The sequence below is a fragment of the Lycium barbarum genome, chromosome 9 (genome assembly GCF_019175385.1).
Source record: "Lycium barbarum isolate Lr01 chromosome 9, ASM1917538v2, whole genome shotgun sequence".
Lineage (NCBI taxonomy): Eukaryota > Viridiplantae > Streptophyta > Magnoliopsida > Solanales > Solanaceae > Lycium > Lycium barbarum.
In genome coordinates, this window is record NC_083345.1 from 67,161,758 (window position 1) to 67,175,598 (window position 13,841).

Below are 13,841 nucleotides of genomic sequence, written 5' to 3' on the forward strand. Positions count from 1 at the left end.
CATTGGTCCAAGTGTGGGTAGTCTTCTAGGTTGTTTTAATCTATGTTGACTGCCTTGGTCCAAGTGTGGGAAGTCATCTATGCTTCTAGGGAAGATAATTCCCATTTATTTCTATTTTGACTAGCTCCTTCTTTACAACTATATAAAGGGGTGATTGACATTCATTGTAAATCAAATTTTGAAGAATATATTATATTGAGAGTTCTTTTGAACCTTTGTGGCATTACTTTAGGATTTATCTTTCAACCTAACTAGTTCTTAGTTCAAGGTAGTAAGATAATTTCTTCCTTGATATCTTTGATTTCTTTTTGGTATTCTTTCGAAGGCGATTAGTTCTAAATACTAATTGTTGTCTTAAGTTACTCACAAAGCGGTCAGGATCCTAATCTACTGTTTTTGATTTGTTATCTCAAGTCTGGCGTTAGATTTCTTCCTATAAATCTATATGTTGTTACTTGGATCTTGTCAAGACTTTAGAACTAACGTTCTTGGAAATTTGTGGATTGTTCCTTCGAATTTCCCATATCTTTTATTTTCTAGTTTTTAGATTCTTTTCTATTTTTGCTTCCGCACTTCTTATATTTTAATTATAAATTTGGGATCTCCTTAACCTCATTGTTATCAGGCTGCATTCGCAAATTCAAGATTTCCATCTCCACAAGACTAGCCAAACAAGGCCCTTGCCTCATTAATGGCATTTATGTAATAATAGGGTCTTCTATTATTTAGTTAGTATAAATAGCTTGTCTTTTATTTCATTAGAGGACTTTGATGAATTGATGAATGGATGAGTGATTTTGAGAGTTATCTCTAGAGAGAGAAACTTGTGAGAGAGGCCATGGATGGCTCTTGTTGAATCTTTGATTGTTGAGAGGTTGGTTGCAAGGGAATCTAATTCCCTTGAGGTCTTCCTAAGAGGTTGGTGCTTATTAATGTTAATTAATTGAGGTCTTTAGGTTTAATATACCTTTAGGTTGCTTTTAATTCCATTTTCTTGTGTCAATCTATCTATCCTTTACTTTCCTTGTTATTTTATTGTTTCCGCGTATCCGTTAATGTATCAATTGGTATCAGAGCTTAGCTTAGGTTTGTTCCATCAAATCTATTCTTGGGTTTTGATTCAACAAAAAAAAAACGAAATTAAAAAAAAAAAAACGAATTTCCTTGTTGATTTTGTTGAATCTAGTGTTAGATTAGAGTTTCTTAGTGTTTCTTAGTCTAAATCTTCAATTTCAAGTCAATTTGGAGTTAGGGTTTGTGTTCCACCATTGTTGAGCTTCAAACCTCAAGAACTTGAAAGTGGGTCTTGTTGAAGAAGGTGAAATTGAAGGTTGAACCCTATTGGGCTTTGTTCTCTACATTAAAGAGAACTTAAATCCGAAATTTGAGCCAATTTGGAGTTGATTTGAGGGTAGTTGAATTTTTGAATTGTTCTTGTGTTCTTGAAGACCATCAAATCTTCATAAGGAAGAAGACTCTCCAAAGGGCCAATTGATCCAAAAGTTGTCAAATAAAGTTGTGAAAAAATGTTTGTGGGTCCAACAAAAACAAAAAAAAAATCAGAAATACTTGGTCTAAATTTCTGATTTTGCAAAAAAAAAAAAAAAAAAAAGCATCGAATTGGCCCATATGTGAGACATGCGACACATGCGAGTCGCATGTTGAACCTGCGAGTCGCAGGTAGTGTCACACCTTGTGAAAGAGAGTTGAACGCTGATAGCAACCAAGGAAGCTTAATTTTCGTTGAAGACTAAAAAATATCAAGATGCTTTAATGGGCTTCATTTGGTAATGACATGTCATGTAATGGAGGAATAGCTCCAGCCCAAAGGAGATCTTTAGGGAAAGTCTTAATACTAATTGGAGGCCCCAATTGAAAACCAAGATGAGTTGGATTATGGCCCAAAACATGCCCAAAGAAGGAACAAGTTGAGCAGCCCATACTTGTGTTTCTAGAAGATCATTTAATGTTATGTTGACTACATTTAATGTTTTTATTGAACAAAGTGTTGGTGGTCTTCTATGCACATTGGAACAAATGTTTGGTGGTCTTCTATGCACATTGGAACAAATGTTGGTGGTCTTCTATGCACTTTGGAACAAAGAATTGGTGGTCTTCTATGCAGCTTGGAAATTGCACCTTAATTAATTTGGTTTGACCAACTTTAATGTCTAGAATGTTCTTTATTTTATTTAGGGTGGCAGCCACCATTTCTCCTATATAAAGGGGTGTTTTCTTATTCATTGTAACTAAGTTTGAATATTAATAATATTAGCCTTGTGCTTGTGGAGACCTTTGAGGTTCTCTTTTGGGTTATGCCCTTTTTGTTCTACTTTGAACCGCAACTCGGATTCTTCGATGGTAAGATTCGTTGTTTGAGTTCCCTCCCTCCATTTCTTCTTCTTCTTAATTGATTCACTATTAAACAACGTTTTAAGTATCAAATACTTGAACTTGTGAAATTCTTTCTCAAGAATCAATCCTTCCCCCTTTCTAATTTTCAATTCTAAAGTCTTCCGCTAACCGTGTTGTTATCAAGTGGTATCAGAGCTTTGGATGGTTGAGAATTCCTATACTCACCCGATCTATTGATTTGAATTCTAAATACCAAAAAAAAAAAAAAAAAAAACTGAAAAAGTACTGTAGCACGTGAACAGTAGCAAAAAAAAAAGTTAGAAAAAAAAAACTGCTCAAGTGGACAGTGCCGTGAACAGTACTCTCTAAGTTTTCTTTATTTATTCTTGATTTCTTCAATCCTTTATCTTGTGATTTGTTGACTTTAATTATTGGGAAACCCATTGTGATTGTTATCTCTTGAAAATCCCATTAGTTTTAAAGATTCTTTGACTAAAACTCATCAAGGAACTCAAAAGTCACATTGAGGAGTGCAAGATCATTACAATACATTTGTATCCAAACTCATTGATATGTTCTAAATCTTTTCTTGAAAGTGTTTATTTCTTACTAGATACTTGAAGTATTTGTCCATACTTAGAGTTGTCTAGTAATTTTGTGTCTATTTCTTTGTTTCGTGCTAATTTGTTCCGTGTTTTTCTCTCTCTCTATTTTCATTGTGTATTTCTTGTTTCCTGTCAGTTTAAGTTTTTGTTGTCCTTTTCTTTGTTTGATATAAACTCCATTCTTGAACCAAGCTTTGGAACTTACTTTGACGTGTTTGAGTTGCTGGTTTATTGAAGAACTTCGAGGAGCAGCCCTTGAGTGGTAAAAGGCGAGAGTGGTGAGATTCTTTGAGGGTAAAAGCCTACTTGTGTGATACACGAGTGTTGAGAGTCACTACTTGAGATCAGTAAGGGTGTGATGCTTTTGGTGAGGTCCTTTTGCTTCTAACAATTTTTTGTTTGTAATTAAGTAATTTGCAGGTCTTTGGGAGGTTGTGGCTACATCCATGGATACCAAAAGAAAGGAAGAAGAGAAAATATTAAAAGAAAGAGATGAAAATGACTTTTACTGGTTACGAAAACTCTATGAAGCAATGAAGAAAGCAAATGATGAGTGGGATGAAAGAAAGAAGAAACAACATAATTCCAAAAAAAACATCTTCAAACTATCCTTCATCTAATGAGGGGGAGTTGAAGCACAAGGCGTATGAAAAGAAGGACCAAAGGGACACATCAAGTGCTTGTAGAAAATCAAAAATCAGAGTTGATGTTAGAAGTCCTCCAAAAGATAGTAGAGGAATTCTTGGCAAGTATGTGGGTGCTTATGATACTTCAAATAACATATTCTTCCAAGGAAAGCAAGGGAGTGTTTCTTCATCAGTTGGATCCTTTTTCAATTCAAATAAAAGTGAGGATGAGCGACAAAAGAAAGAGAGAAGTAAGGGTGAGAAACTTGACAACTCAAGAGAGGAAAAAGTAGAGGAAGTGATGAATGAAGAGAGTGAGTTGTCAAGAACTGGAAATGAGTGGACAGAATCGAGTGAAGTGCGTTTGGGAGGTAAAATAGAGGGTGAACAAAAGCACTTGAGAGATGATAGAAAAGAAGTGCTTAAAAGAAAAGAGTGCATAAGTGTGAAAGGATCTTGTTCAAGCTCTAACCTTTTAACTCATTCTTTTTCTAGTATTTGTGCTCCAAATGTGCAGGTTGTTGAAGAAGAACCCATTGAAGTGTTGGAACAACAATTGAAGGAAGAATATAGCTTCAAATGGGATTTGAAAGTAGCACAGGCTGATGATTTGTGGAAACAATTGCAAGTAGAAGACAAAGTTGAGCTTGATGATCTCATGGGGTATGACCTTATCGATGATCTATTTGTAGATGCAAACAAAATTGAACTTGTACCACAATTTGTTGAATCAAGGGTTTTAGGTGAAGATATAACTCAAATTGAGAGTGAACATAACTTTTTTTGTTGTTCTTCTCACGTGAGTAGTCTGCCACAATGTGGTGAAAGTGGGAAACGAGATAAGTTGAGTGAACAAATCCAAGAGAATTTGAGAAAGGATGAATCTTGTTCTTATGCTAATAAACTAACTCTTTCTTGTTTTAGTCTTTTATCTCCTTTCATGCAGAACATTGAGGATGAACTTTGTGTAAAGGATGATGACAGCTCACTTGAAGAAGACAATCTCATGGGTCAAGGTTTTAAAGTGTGGGATAACCCATTGTGGGATGATACTAAACATGAGTTTACTGTACATTTTTGTCCACTTTGGGATTCCAATGAAGGAAGCAAAGGTGATGAAGTTTCCAATGAAGACATTGAGACACATGAAGCTTTTGGTGCCGTAGATATTGAGAAAGTTGAGCTAGGTGCAGAATGTAGTAGCTCAAGTGTGGAAAAGGACAAGTGCTCACATGTTTTCAACTTCACAATATCTTTATCTTGTTTTCTAGATCCTTATTTGCAGGTTCATTCCAAGCCACTTCACAAGAAAATAACTTTTGATCCATATCATGACCATGGTATATTGAATGGTGAGGTTAAGTTGTTTAGAAAGAGCAAATATGGTATGTTTTCTTGGTATTCATATGCTTTTGGTCTGGCTAATGATCCTCTACTGTTTAAAGAGCTAATGAATTGTGTTTTTAGTTCTTGTGTTGGAAATTACATTGTTCTATTAGATGATGTAATGCTTGGATATTTAAAAGGGGTGTTTGTGCATAAAAGAACTAAGTGGGTTAAGTGGTTGCATGGTCACTACCTTGTGTTGTTTTTACCAAATGCTTGTTTTGTTTCCTTTGTTTGCTCCCTACGTATTGTGATTATCATGTTGGTTGCAGGTCAATGTCAAGATTCGCGGACGAATCTTCTTTAAGAGGGGGAGAATGATAGCAACCATGGAGGCTCAAATGCATTAAGGAGCAAAAAAGGTCACCACCAAGATTCGGGACGAATCTTCTATAAGAGGGGGAGAATGATAGCAACCAAGGAAGCTTAATTTTCGTTGAAGACTAAAAAATATCAAGATGCTTTAATGGGCTTCATTTGGTAATGACATGTCATGTAATGGAGGAATAGCTCCAGCCCAAAGGAGATCTTTAGGGAAAGTCTTAATACTAATTGGAGGCCCCAATTGAAAACCAAGATGAGTTGGATTATGGCCCAAAACATGCCCAAAGAAGGAACAAGTTGAGCAGCCCATACTTGTGTTTCTAGAAGATCATTTAATGTTATGTTGACTACATTTAATGTTTTTATTGAACAAAGTGTTGGTGGTCTTCTATGCACATTGGAACAAATGTTTGGTGGTCTTCTATGCACATTGGAACAAATGTTGGTGGTCTTCTATGCACTTTGGAACAAAGAATTGGTGGTCTTCTATGCAGCTTGGAAATTGCACCTTAATTAATTTGGTTTGACCAACTTTAATGTCTAGAATGTTCTTTATTTTATTTAGGGTGGCAGCCACCATTTCTCCTATATAAAGGGGTGTTTTCTTATTCATTGTAACTAAGTTTGAATATTAATAATATTAGCCTTGTGCTTGTGGAGACCTTTGAGGTTCTCTTTTGGGTTATGCCCTTTTTGTTCTACTTTGAACCGCAACTCGGATTCTTCGATGGTAAGATTCGTTGTTTGAGTTCCCTCCCTCCATTTCTTCTTCTTCTTAATTGATTCACTATTAAACAACGTTTTAAGTATCAAATACTTGAACTTGTGAAATTCTTTCTCAAGAATCAATCCTTCCCCCTTTCTAATTTTCAATTCTAAAGTCTTCCGCTAACCGTGTTGTTATCAAACGCTTTGGGGGTGCATCGTCTGCGAGCCGCGGATCACCATCGCAGGTGATGTCGCACCTTGTGACAGAGAATTGGCATTCTGGCTACATCATCCGCGAGCCGCGGATCACAATCGCAGGTTGCACCTGCGAGTCGCATGTGCTGCACATGTATAGCACGTTGCGCAATTCAGGTTTTTCAACTCTAATTCTCTTTGATTCCATTTCTCAAAAAATTTCTTGATCCTTAGTTGATGGTCTTGTGTCCCTAATCCTTTGGTAGGGAACAAAAAAAATAAAAAATAAAATTGATACCTTAGATCAATTGGGGCTTCCCAGTCGTGTTTTCAAGTTATCACCTACCCGAGCCCGAAATTTTAGTTATTTTCCCGATTTTTGCATTCCATTTTCTTGTGTCTCTCAACTAGTAGCCATTTAGTAGTTGTTCCTACTTGTGTTTGCTAGTTCTTGTGTCCGCATTTCTTTCGTGCTTTTCTTCGTTTTTGCTTCGTTGTTAATTTCTTGGTAGAGTCCGTTAGATTAAATTGAGTCGTCAGTCTTTCTTCGAGTCTAACAAGAATCTATTCCAATATCGAGTAGAAATTGTGCACCTTGCAAGCAACCGAATCCAACCGAGAATCAACATAGGCCAATCCATTTGAGTGGTAAAAGGCAAGAGTGTGTGAGTTCATTTGAGTGGTGCTAGCCGAGCACAAACGAGTGTAAACACGAGTGTGGTGAGGTTTCTTTACTACTAACGTGTTTGCTAAAGTGTTCTTTGCAGGTACTTCTCCATGGATTCTGATTCATGTGGTGGCGATTATGATTGTTATGACGATGATGGTTGTAGCTACGAAGGGGAGGACTATGAAAGCTATCAAGGGTGTGACGATGGGGAATATGAGGGCTATATGGGGAATGGTGATCATGAGGAAGTTCGAGGAGAGAATTACTATTTTGAAGGAGAATGTGAAGAGAGTGGTACTCATGTGTCTCATGAGGAAGATGGGGATGAAGAAGATCCTTGTTATGATTCGCATGGTGAAGATAATGAAGCTGAATATTCTTGTGCTATACATCACGAAGATGAAGACGACTCGAGGTATGACTCTCTTTCACACGTGTCTTATGGGTCCGATGGGGAAAATCTTTATACAAATAGGACTCATGGAGGGTATGTCTATGGAAGTAGTGGAAGTGCTAATGTTGATTATGGAAGGACTTCTAGTGGGCATACATATGCTTCTTCTTGTAGTACTTCCTGCCCGAAGCAAAGAGGCATGAGTGGGAATGTGAGTACTAGTTGGAGTCGTCCTATGCAAAAGAAGAGGGTTCCAAAGAGGAGATTCATGGAGACCAAGGTAAACCTTTGTGGTAGAGAGGGAATCCTTGTGCTTGATGATGATTGTTACACCAATTTCATCACCCCTCGTGCGGTTGAAGAGTTAAGGCTACCTTGTGTGATTAGGCGAAATCCTTACTATGACGAGGGAGGGTATTGGGTTGATAAGAGAGTGATGGTATTCATTTCACTTGGTGAGTACCAAGAGGAGGTTTGGTGTGATGTGCTTCCAATGGATACTTGTCACGTATGTTTAGGTGGCCCTTGGTTTCAAAGGCATGAGATCCCATATGAGCAAGAGTGGCATAAGTATGTCGTGGATGAAAGGAGGAAACCTCTATTTCCATATGTGCAAGAGCCCAATGTGAGATGGCCTATCTTGATTATGGAAGCTAGTGGAGAAGAGTATGTGAAATGGGAGTTCATGATGGAAGAAATCTTTGCTAGTTACCCTTATTCCCAAGAAAGGAAAATGAAATTGGCTATTGGGACTTTTGATAAGAAGCTTGCACACTATTGGGCGTATAAGAGGGGAGATCCAATCACTACTTAGGATGCAATGAAAGAGAGCTTGAGAGGCCATTATCCCGAACCACATGAAAAGGGTTATAGGAGCAAAACCACTTCCCAAGAGAAAAAGTCAAAAGGGAAGAAGCAAATTCCCTCTTGTGAGATGCCACAAATTCAACATATTCCCTCTCCTATAGAAACCCCAAGTGAGATTTGGGCGGCATTGAAAAGGAAGTGGTTGAAAGGAGGAACGGCGGACAAGACCATTAATTCACGTGGTCAAATGTGCTTCCCTTTGGTGTCTCAAGGCGAGGAAGATCCCTTACATGAGAATCAAGGTAAAATAATTTGTCCTAATACTCTTACTTTGTTGTGTGATCTTAATGCCAATTTGAGTATGAAAGTTAGTTTACCTTGCATTGAGCCTAGTGAATCCTTGCCATGTCTTGATAATGTCATTGTTGAAAGTGTCCTTACACTAGTTGATCACATTGATGACCGAATTGATCCTTCTTGCGAGGTCGATTTGTGTCCACCTAGTGTTGACACTTGTGCGTTGAATGATAGTGCATTATCGAAGGCGGGTGCTCAAACACTAGTTGATCCTTTAGATGACCAAATTGATTCTTTTTGCAAGATCGATTTGTGTCCACCTAGTGTTGGCACTTGTGAATTAAATGGTAGTACAATGTCATGTGAACATCATGTTAGTAATTCTTGCAAGTTTGACATACTACCAACTAGTGTTGAAACTTGTGTTGATCAACTTGCTTGTAATGATAATTCACTACTTGAGGATCCTTGTGATGTGTTTAATGTACCTCTAGTTAGTGATAATGTTGATATAGTTGGTCAATTGAAAGAATGTGGCATCTCACCCTTGCTTGTTTCATGTCAAAATGAGTCTCTTGATCATACTTTACTGTCATGTGATAAGACTCCAATTTGTAGTGGTGGTGTGTGTCATGTAGATAGTCATGTGAGCGAAAATGCATTGAAAGATGACATTGGTTCTTTTGAGAGTGAAATGACATGCTTTGACTCCTCATTGTTCCTGGATTACTCTCTTGTAAAGGATAATGTTTTATTTGAGGATGACATGACTATTGAGAGTGATGAACCTAGTGGGGTGTTTGGTAATGTTGAACATTTAGTTTCCTTTGGAGACTATAATGTGATATGTAACCCGCTATGGGATGAAGACACTCTTTCCCATGATGGAGATCTTCCTTTGAGGAATTGTGATCCATTTGTGGGGAAGGAAAGTGTTACAAAGGAAGTTAGTTCTTGTCTAGAAATTGCAAATTCTTCCTTTCATGTTCAACTTCATAGTAACCCCTTGGATAATCTTGTCCTTGAACCATATGGTAAGGTTACATTGGGGAGTGATATTGATGAAGAAGTTATTTTACGTGATACCTTTCTTTATTACTTGTTTGCATATGATGACATTCTTGAGCATATAGGGAGTGCATCTTATGTGGGAGAACGCTCTTATGATCTAGCCGATTGTGTTCTTGACCATACTAGATGGATGTTCGTCCCCTTTGATCCGGGTGACACCTTGTGTGATTTGAGAGCACTATCTTGGGGGAGTCCTTGTTTGAAAAATGAGAGAGTTCTTGTTTGGACATTATGCTACATGTCAAATAGAACCAATGTCGAGTTGCATACTTCGTATTTTGAACCCATTGGTTTTATTACTCTATCCTTATGTCATGAACCTTGGAGGAATCAACTTCTTGATACCTCATGTGTGCAAATGTTAGTCATGATTGTCATAGATGTGTGGTTGTACCACAAGTTTGTTCATCCTTGGCATGAATATGTGATTATTGCGTTGTGTGCTAACCCTCAATCCTTGAGGAGTATGTTTTTGTTTGTCTCCCTTATGGTTTTGCAAGGTTTAGATTCGAGGACGAATCCTTTTTAAAAAGGGGAGAATGATGCAAGCCGAGTTGCCTCAAGGGCACTTAAAGGACCGTCTCATGGAGCCAAAGTTTGGATGATAGCATGGAGAGGATGGATGGGAGATGGAAGAGCATTAAAGTGGCCAACGAGCAAGGAAGGCTATGTTTGCAAGAGGCCGCATTCGTAAATTTAAGATTTCCATCTCCACAAGACTAGCCAAACAAGGCCCTTGCCTCATTAATGGCATTTATGTAATAATAGGGTCTTCTATTATTTAGTTAGTATAAATAGCTTGTCTTTTATTTCATTAGAGGACTTTGATGAATTGATGAGTGATTTTGAGAGTTATCTCTAGAGAGAGAAACTTGTAAGAGAGGCCATGAATGGCTCTTGTTGAATCTTTGATTGTTGAGAGGTTGGTTGCAAGGGAATCTAATTCCCTTGAGGCCTTCCTAAGAGGTTGGTGCTTATTAATGTTAATTAATTGAGGTCTTTAGGTTTAATATACCTTTAGGTTGCTTTTAATTCCATTTTCTTGTGTCAATCTATCTATCCTTTACTTTTCTTGTTATTTTATTGCTTCCGCGTATCCGTTATTGTATCACTACTTATTACTTGGCAGACCATGGCAATATGATAGGCGTGCTCATCATGATGGATACCTTAACACCTATTCATTTATTGTTGATGGATGTAAGATAACTTTGAAGCCATTGCACCCAAGAGAGCTTAATAAGAAGACCAAACCCATGGGTGATGCCGTATTGACCAGATCACAAGTTGTTGGCCACATTAATAAAGGAGAGCCATTGTATATTGCAGTAGCTATAGAAGACTCACAAGAGGAGGAGAAAGAGTTAGATGCACGAGCCAAAAAGCTACTTACTAAGTTTGATGATGTGATCTCTGAAGATGTCCCATTAGAACTTCCACCTATGCGTGATATTCAACATCAAATTGACCTTGTACCTGGGGCTTCTTTGCCGAACAAAGCTTCTTATAGGATGAATCCTACACAACAAGCTGAACTCCAAAGGCAAGTTGAAGAGTTACTAGAGAGGGGCTTAATAAGAGAGAGCCTTAGCCCTTGTGCTGTACCCGTTTTGCTTGTTCCTAAGAAAAATGGCACCTGGAGGATGTGTGTTGATAGCCGGGCAATCAACAAAATCACCATCAAGTATCGCTTTCCAATCCCTAGGTTAGACGATCTATTTGATCAATCGCATGGTGCTAAAATCTTTTCCAAGATTGATTTGAAGAGTGAATATCACCAGATTCGTATGAGAGAAGGTGATGAATGGAAGACTGCCTTCAAGACTACCCAAGGCTTGTACGAATTGTTGGTAATTCCTTTTGGTTTGGCTAATGCTCCGAGCACATTCATGAGACTTATGACTCATGTGTTTAGACCATTCATGGGGAAGTTTGTTGTTGTTTACTTTGATGATATCTTAGTTTTTAGCAAGGAGGGAGTCGAACATGAGAAACAGTTGGAGAAGGTTTTTGAAACCTTAAGAAGGGAGAAGTTGTATGCACAACTCGAGAAGTGCATTTTTTATGCTGATAGCGTTGCTTCCTTGGTTACATAGTAACTAGTGTTGGTATTCAAGCTGATCCAAGCAAGATAGAGGTAATCTTAAGTTGGCCAACTCCTAGGTCAATTTCAGACATAAGGAGCTTTCATGGAATGGTGTCCTTCTATAGATGGTTTATTAAAGATTTCAGCACATTGGTTGCTCTTATAACTAAGTGTTTGAAGGGAGGCATATTCAAGTGGAATGAAGCTGCCCAAAAGAGTTTTGAATTGATCAAGAATAAGATGACACAAGCTCCTATCCTTCAGTTACCAAACTTTAATGATCTATTTGAAGTAGAATGTGATGCTTCAGGTGTTGGAATTGGAGGAGTCGTCAAGAAGGTAAACCCATTGCATACTTTAGTGAGAAGTTGGGTGGACCTAAGCTGAGGTATTCCACCTATGAGAAAGAGTTTTATGCTATTATTCGAGTTTTGCAACATTGGAGTCATTACTTGCGGCCCAGAGAGTTTGTTCTATATTCTGATCATGAGGCACTAAAGTATCTTAATCATCAATAAAAACTCAACGCGAGGCATGCAAAATGGGTAGAGTTCCTTCAGAATTTTCAATTTGTGATCAAGCACAAGGCTGGAAAACTAAATCAAGTTGCTGATGCTCTTAGTAGAAGACCATGTGTGCTTTCCATTATGCAAACTAATGTATTCGGATTCGACCATATTAAGGAACTTTATGAGGCTGATCCAGACTTTGGAGTCATTTGGACGAGATGCTTGGAAGGTCCACAAAGAATGTTCTTGATAAGAGATGGTTTTCTTTACTATGCCAAGCAAATTTGCATACCACAAGGATCTTTAAGAGAGTCCATTGTCAGAGAAGCACATGAGGGTGGATTAGCTGGTCACTTTGGCCATTCTAAGACATCAAAGATGATTCAAGAAAACTTCTATTGGCCTAAGTTGAATCGAGATGTTTTGAGGTTGATTGAACGTTTTGAAACTTGTAAAAGGGCAAAGATGCATGGTAGCAATAAGGGGTTATACGAACCTTTTCCAATTCCCACAACACCTTGGGAACATATCAACATGGATTTTGTGCTTGGATTACCAAGAACTCAAGAAGGTAAGGTTTCTATCTTTGTCGTGGTAGATAGGTTCTCTAAGATGGCCCACTTTATCTCATGCAAAAACACAAGTGATGCAACACATGTGTTTGTTTTGTTCTTTAACCATATTGTCAAGTTGCATGGTATTCCTAGAAGCATTGTTTCAGATCGTGACACTAAGTTTCTAAGTCACTTTTGGCGTACTTTATGGGCTAAGCTTGGTACAGAGTTGAAGTATAGTTCGTCTTATCACCCTCAGACGGATGGACAAACAGAGGTAGTCAATCGGAGTTTGGGTTCCCTATTAAGAAGTCTGGTTAAGAAGAACAAAAGAGAGCGGGAGTCATTGCTGCCGCTGGCTGAATTTGCTTTCAACAAGTCAGTGAATCGAACAACCGGAAAAAGTCCTTTTGAAGTGGTATATGGTAAGAATCCTCTTGGTCCCTTAGAATTATCTCCTCTCATTCAAAATCATTCTTTTAGTGGAAATGCTGATGAGAGAGTTAAAGAGTTGAAGAAAATTCATGAGAAAGTTTTACAAGAGATTGAGAGGCAAACAAAAACATACAAAAAACAAGCTGATAAGAAGAGAAAGAAACAACTCTTTAAAGGGGGAGACTTAGTGTGGGTATACTTGAGGAAGGAAAGGTTTCCTAAACAAAAGTATCCAAAGTTGCAAGCAAGAGCTGATGGTCCCTTTCGTGTTGTTCAAAAGTTGGGTAATAATGCTTATAGAGTGGAGCTACCAGAAGAGTATGGGGTATCCCTGATATTTAATGTAGCTGATCTTGCACCATTTATTGAGCCTTCAGACTCGAGGACGAGTCTTTCTCGACCAGGGGAGAATGGTGAAAATCAAGAAGCTATATTGGGCTTTTGTTATTTAGGGCGTCAACAACAAGCTCTTGTGAACCCAAGAATTGGTATGTGGACTTGTCTTCAAATTCAAGAAGCCCAAGGATGATTTCAAGCCCAAGAAGCCAAGTTAAAATTATTTCCTTCTTAAATTAGGATTAGTTGTTTTCCTTGTTCTAGTAGATTTTACTTTCCCCTTTCCTTGTAGAATAGGGATTTTACTTTCCTTGTTTTTAGCTACTTCCTTTCTAGAGTAGAATAGGGATTTGTAGTCATCAAAGAAGAGATCCTAGGCATAATATAAAGGGTTCTTATTCTTTGTTTTACACTATTCACGTTTTTAGCATAAACCTAAATTTTGCAATAGAGTTATTCTCTCTATTTCTTGTTCTTTATCCT

The 13,841-nt window shown here is 37.9% G+C and overlaps 1 protein-coding gene across 1 annotated transcript; it reads left to right on the forward strand.

The window, feature by feature from the left end:
- Positions 1-4,459: 4,459 nt before the first annotated feature.
- Positions 4,460-5,986, forward strand: LOC132610798 (uncharacterized). Its single transcript, XM_060325196.1, has 2 exons — positions 4,460-4,938; positions 5,245-5,986. Exons 1-2 carry the CDS (start codon positions 4,527-4,529, stop codon positions 5,277-5,279), a joined length of 447 nt encoding a protein of 148 aa, XP_060181179.1. The 5' UTR covers positions 4,460-4,526; the 3' UTR covers positions 5,280-5,986.
- Positions 5,987-13,841: the final 7,855 nt, after the last annotated feature.

Coding starts and splice junctions, on each gene's coding strand:
- LOC132610798 (XM_060325196.1), top strand. CDS start 4,527: ATGCAGAACATTGAGGATGAACTTTGTGTAAAGGATGATGACAGCTCA. Junction 4,939..5,244: donor TGACCATGGTATATTGAATG/GTGAGGTTAAGT, acceptor TGTTGGTTGCAG/GTCAATGTCAAGATTCGCGG.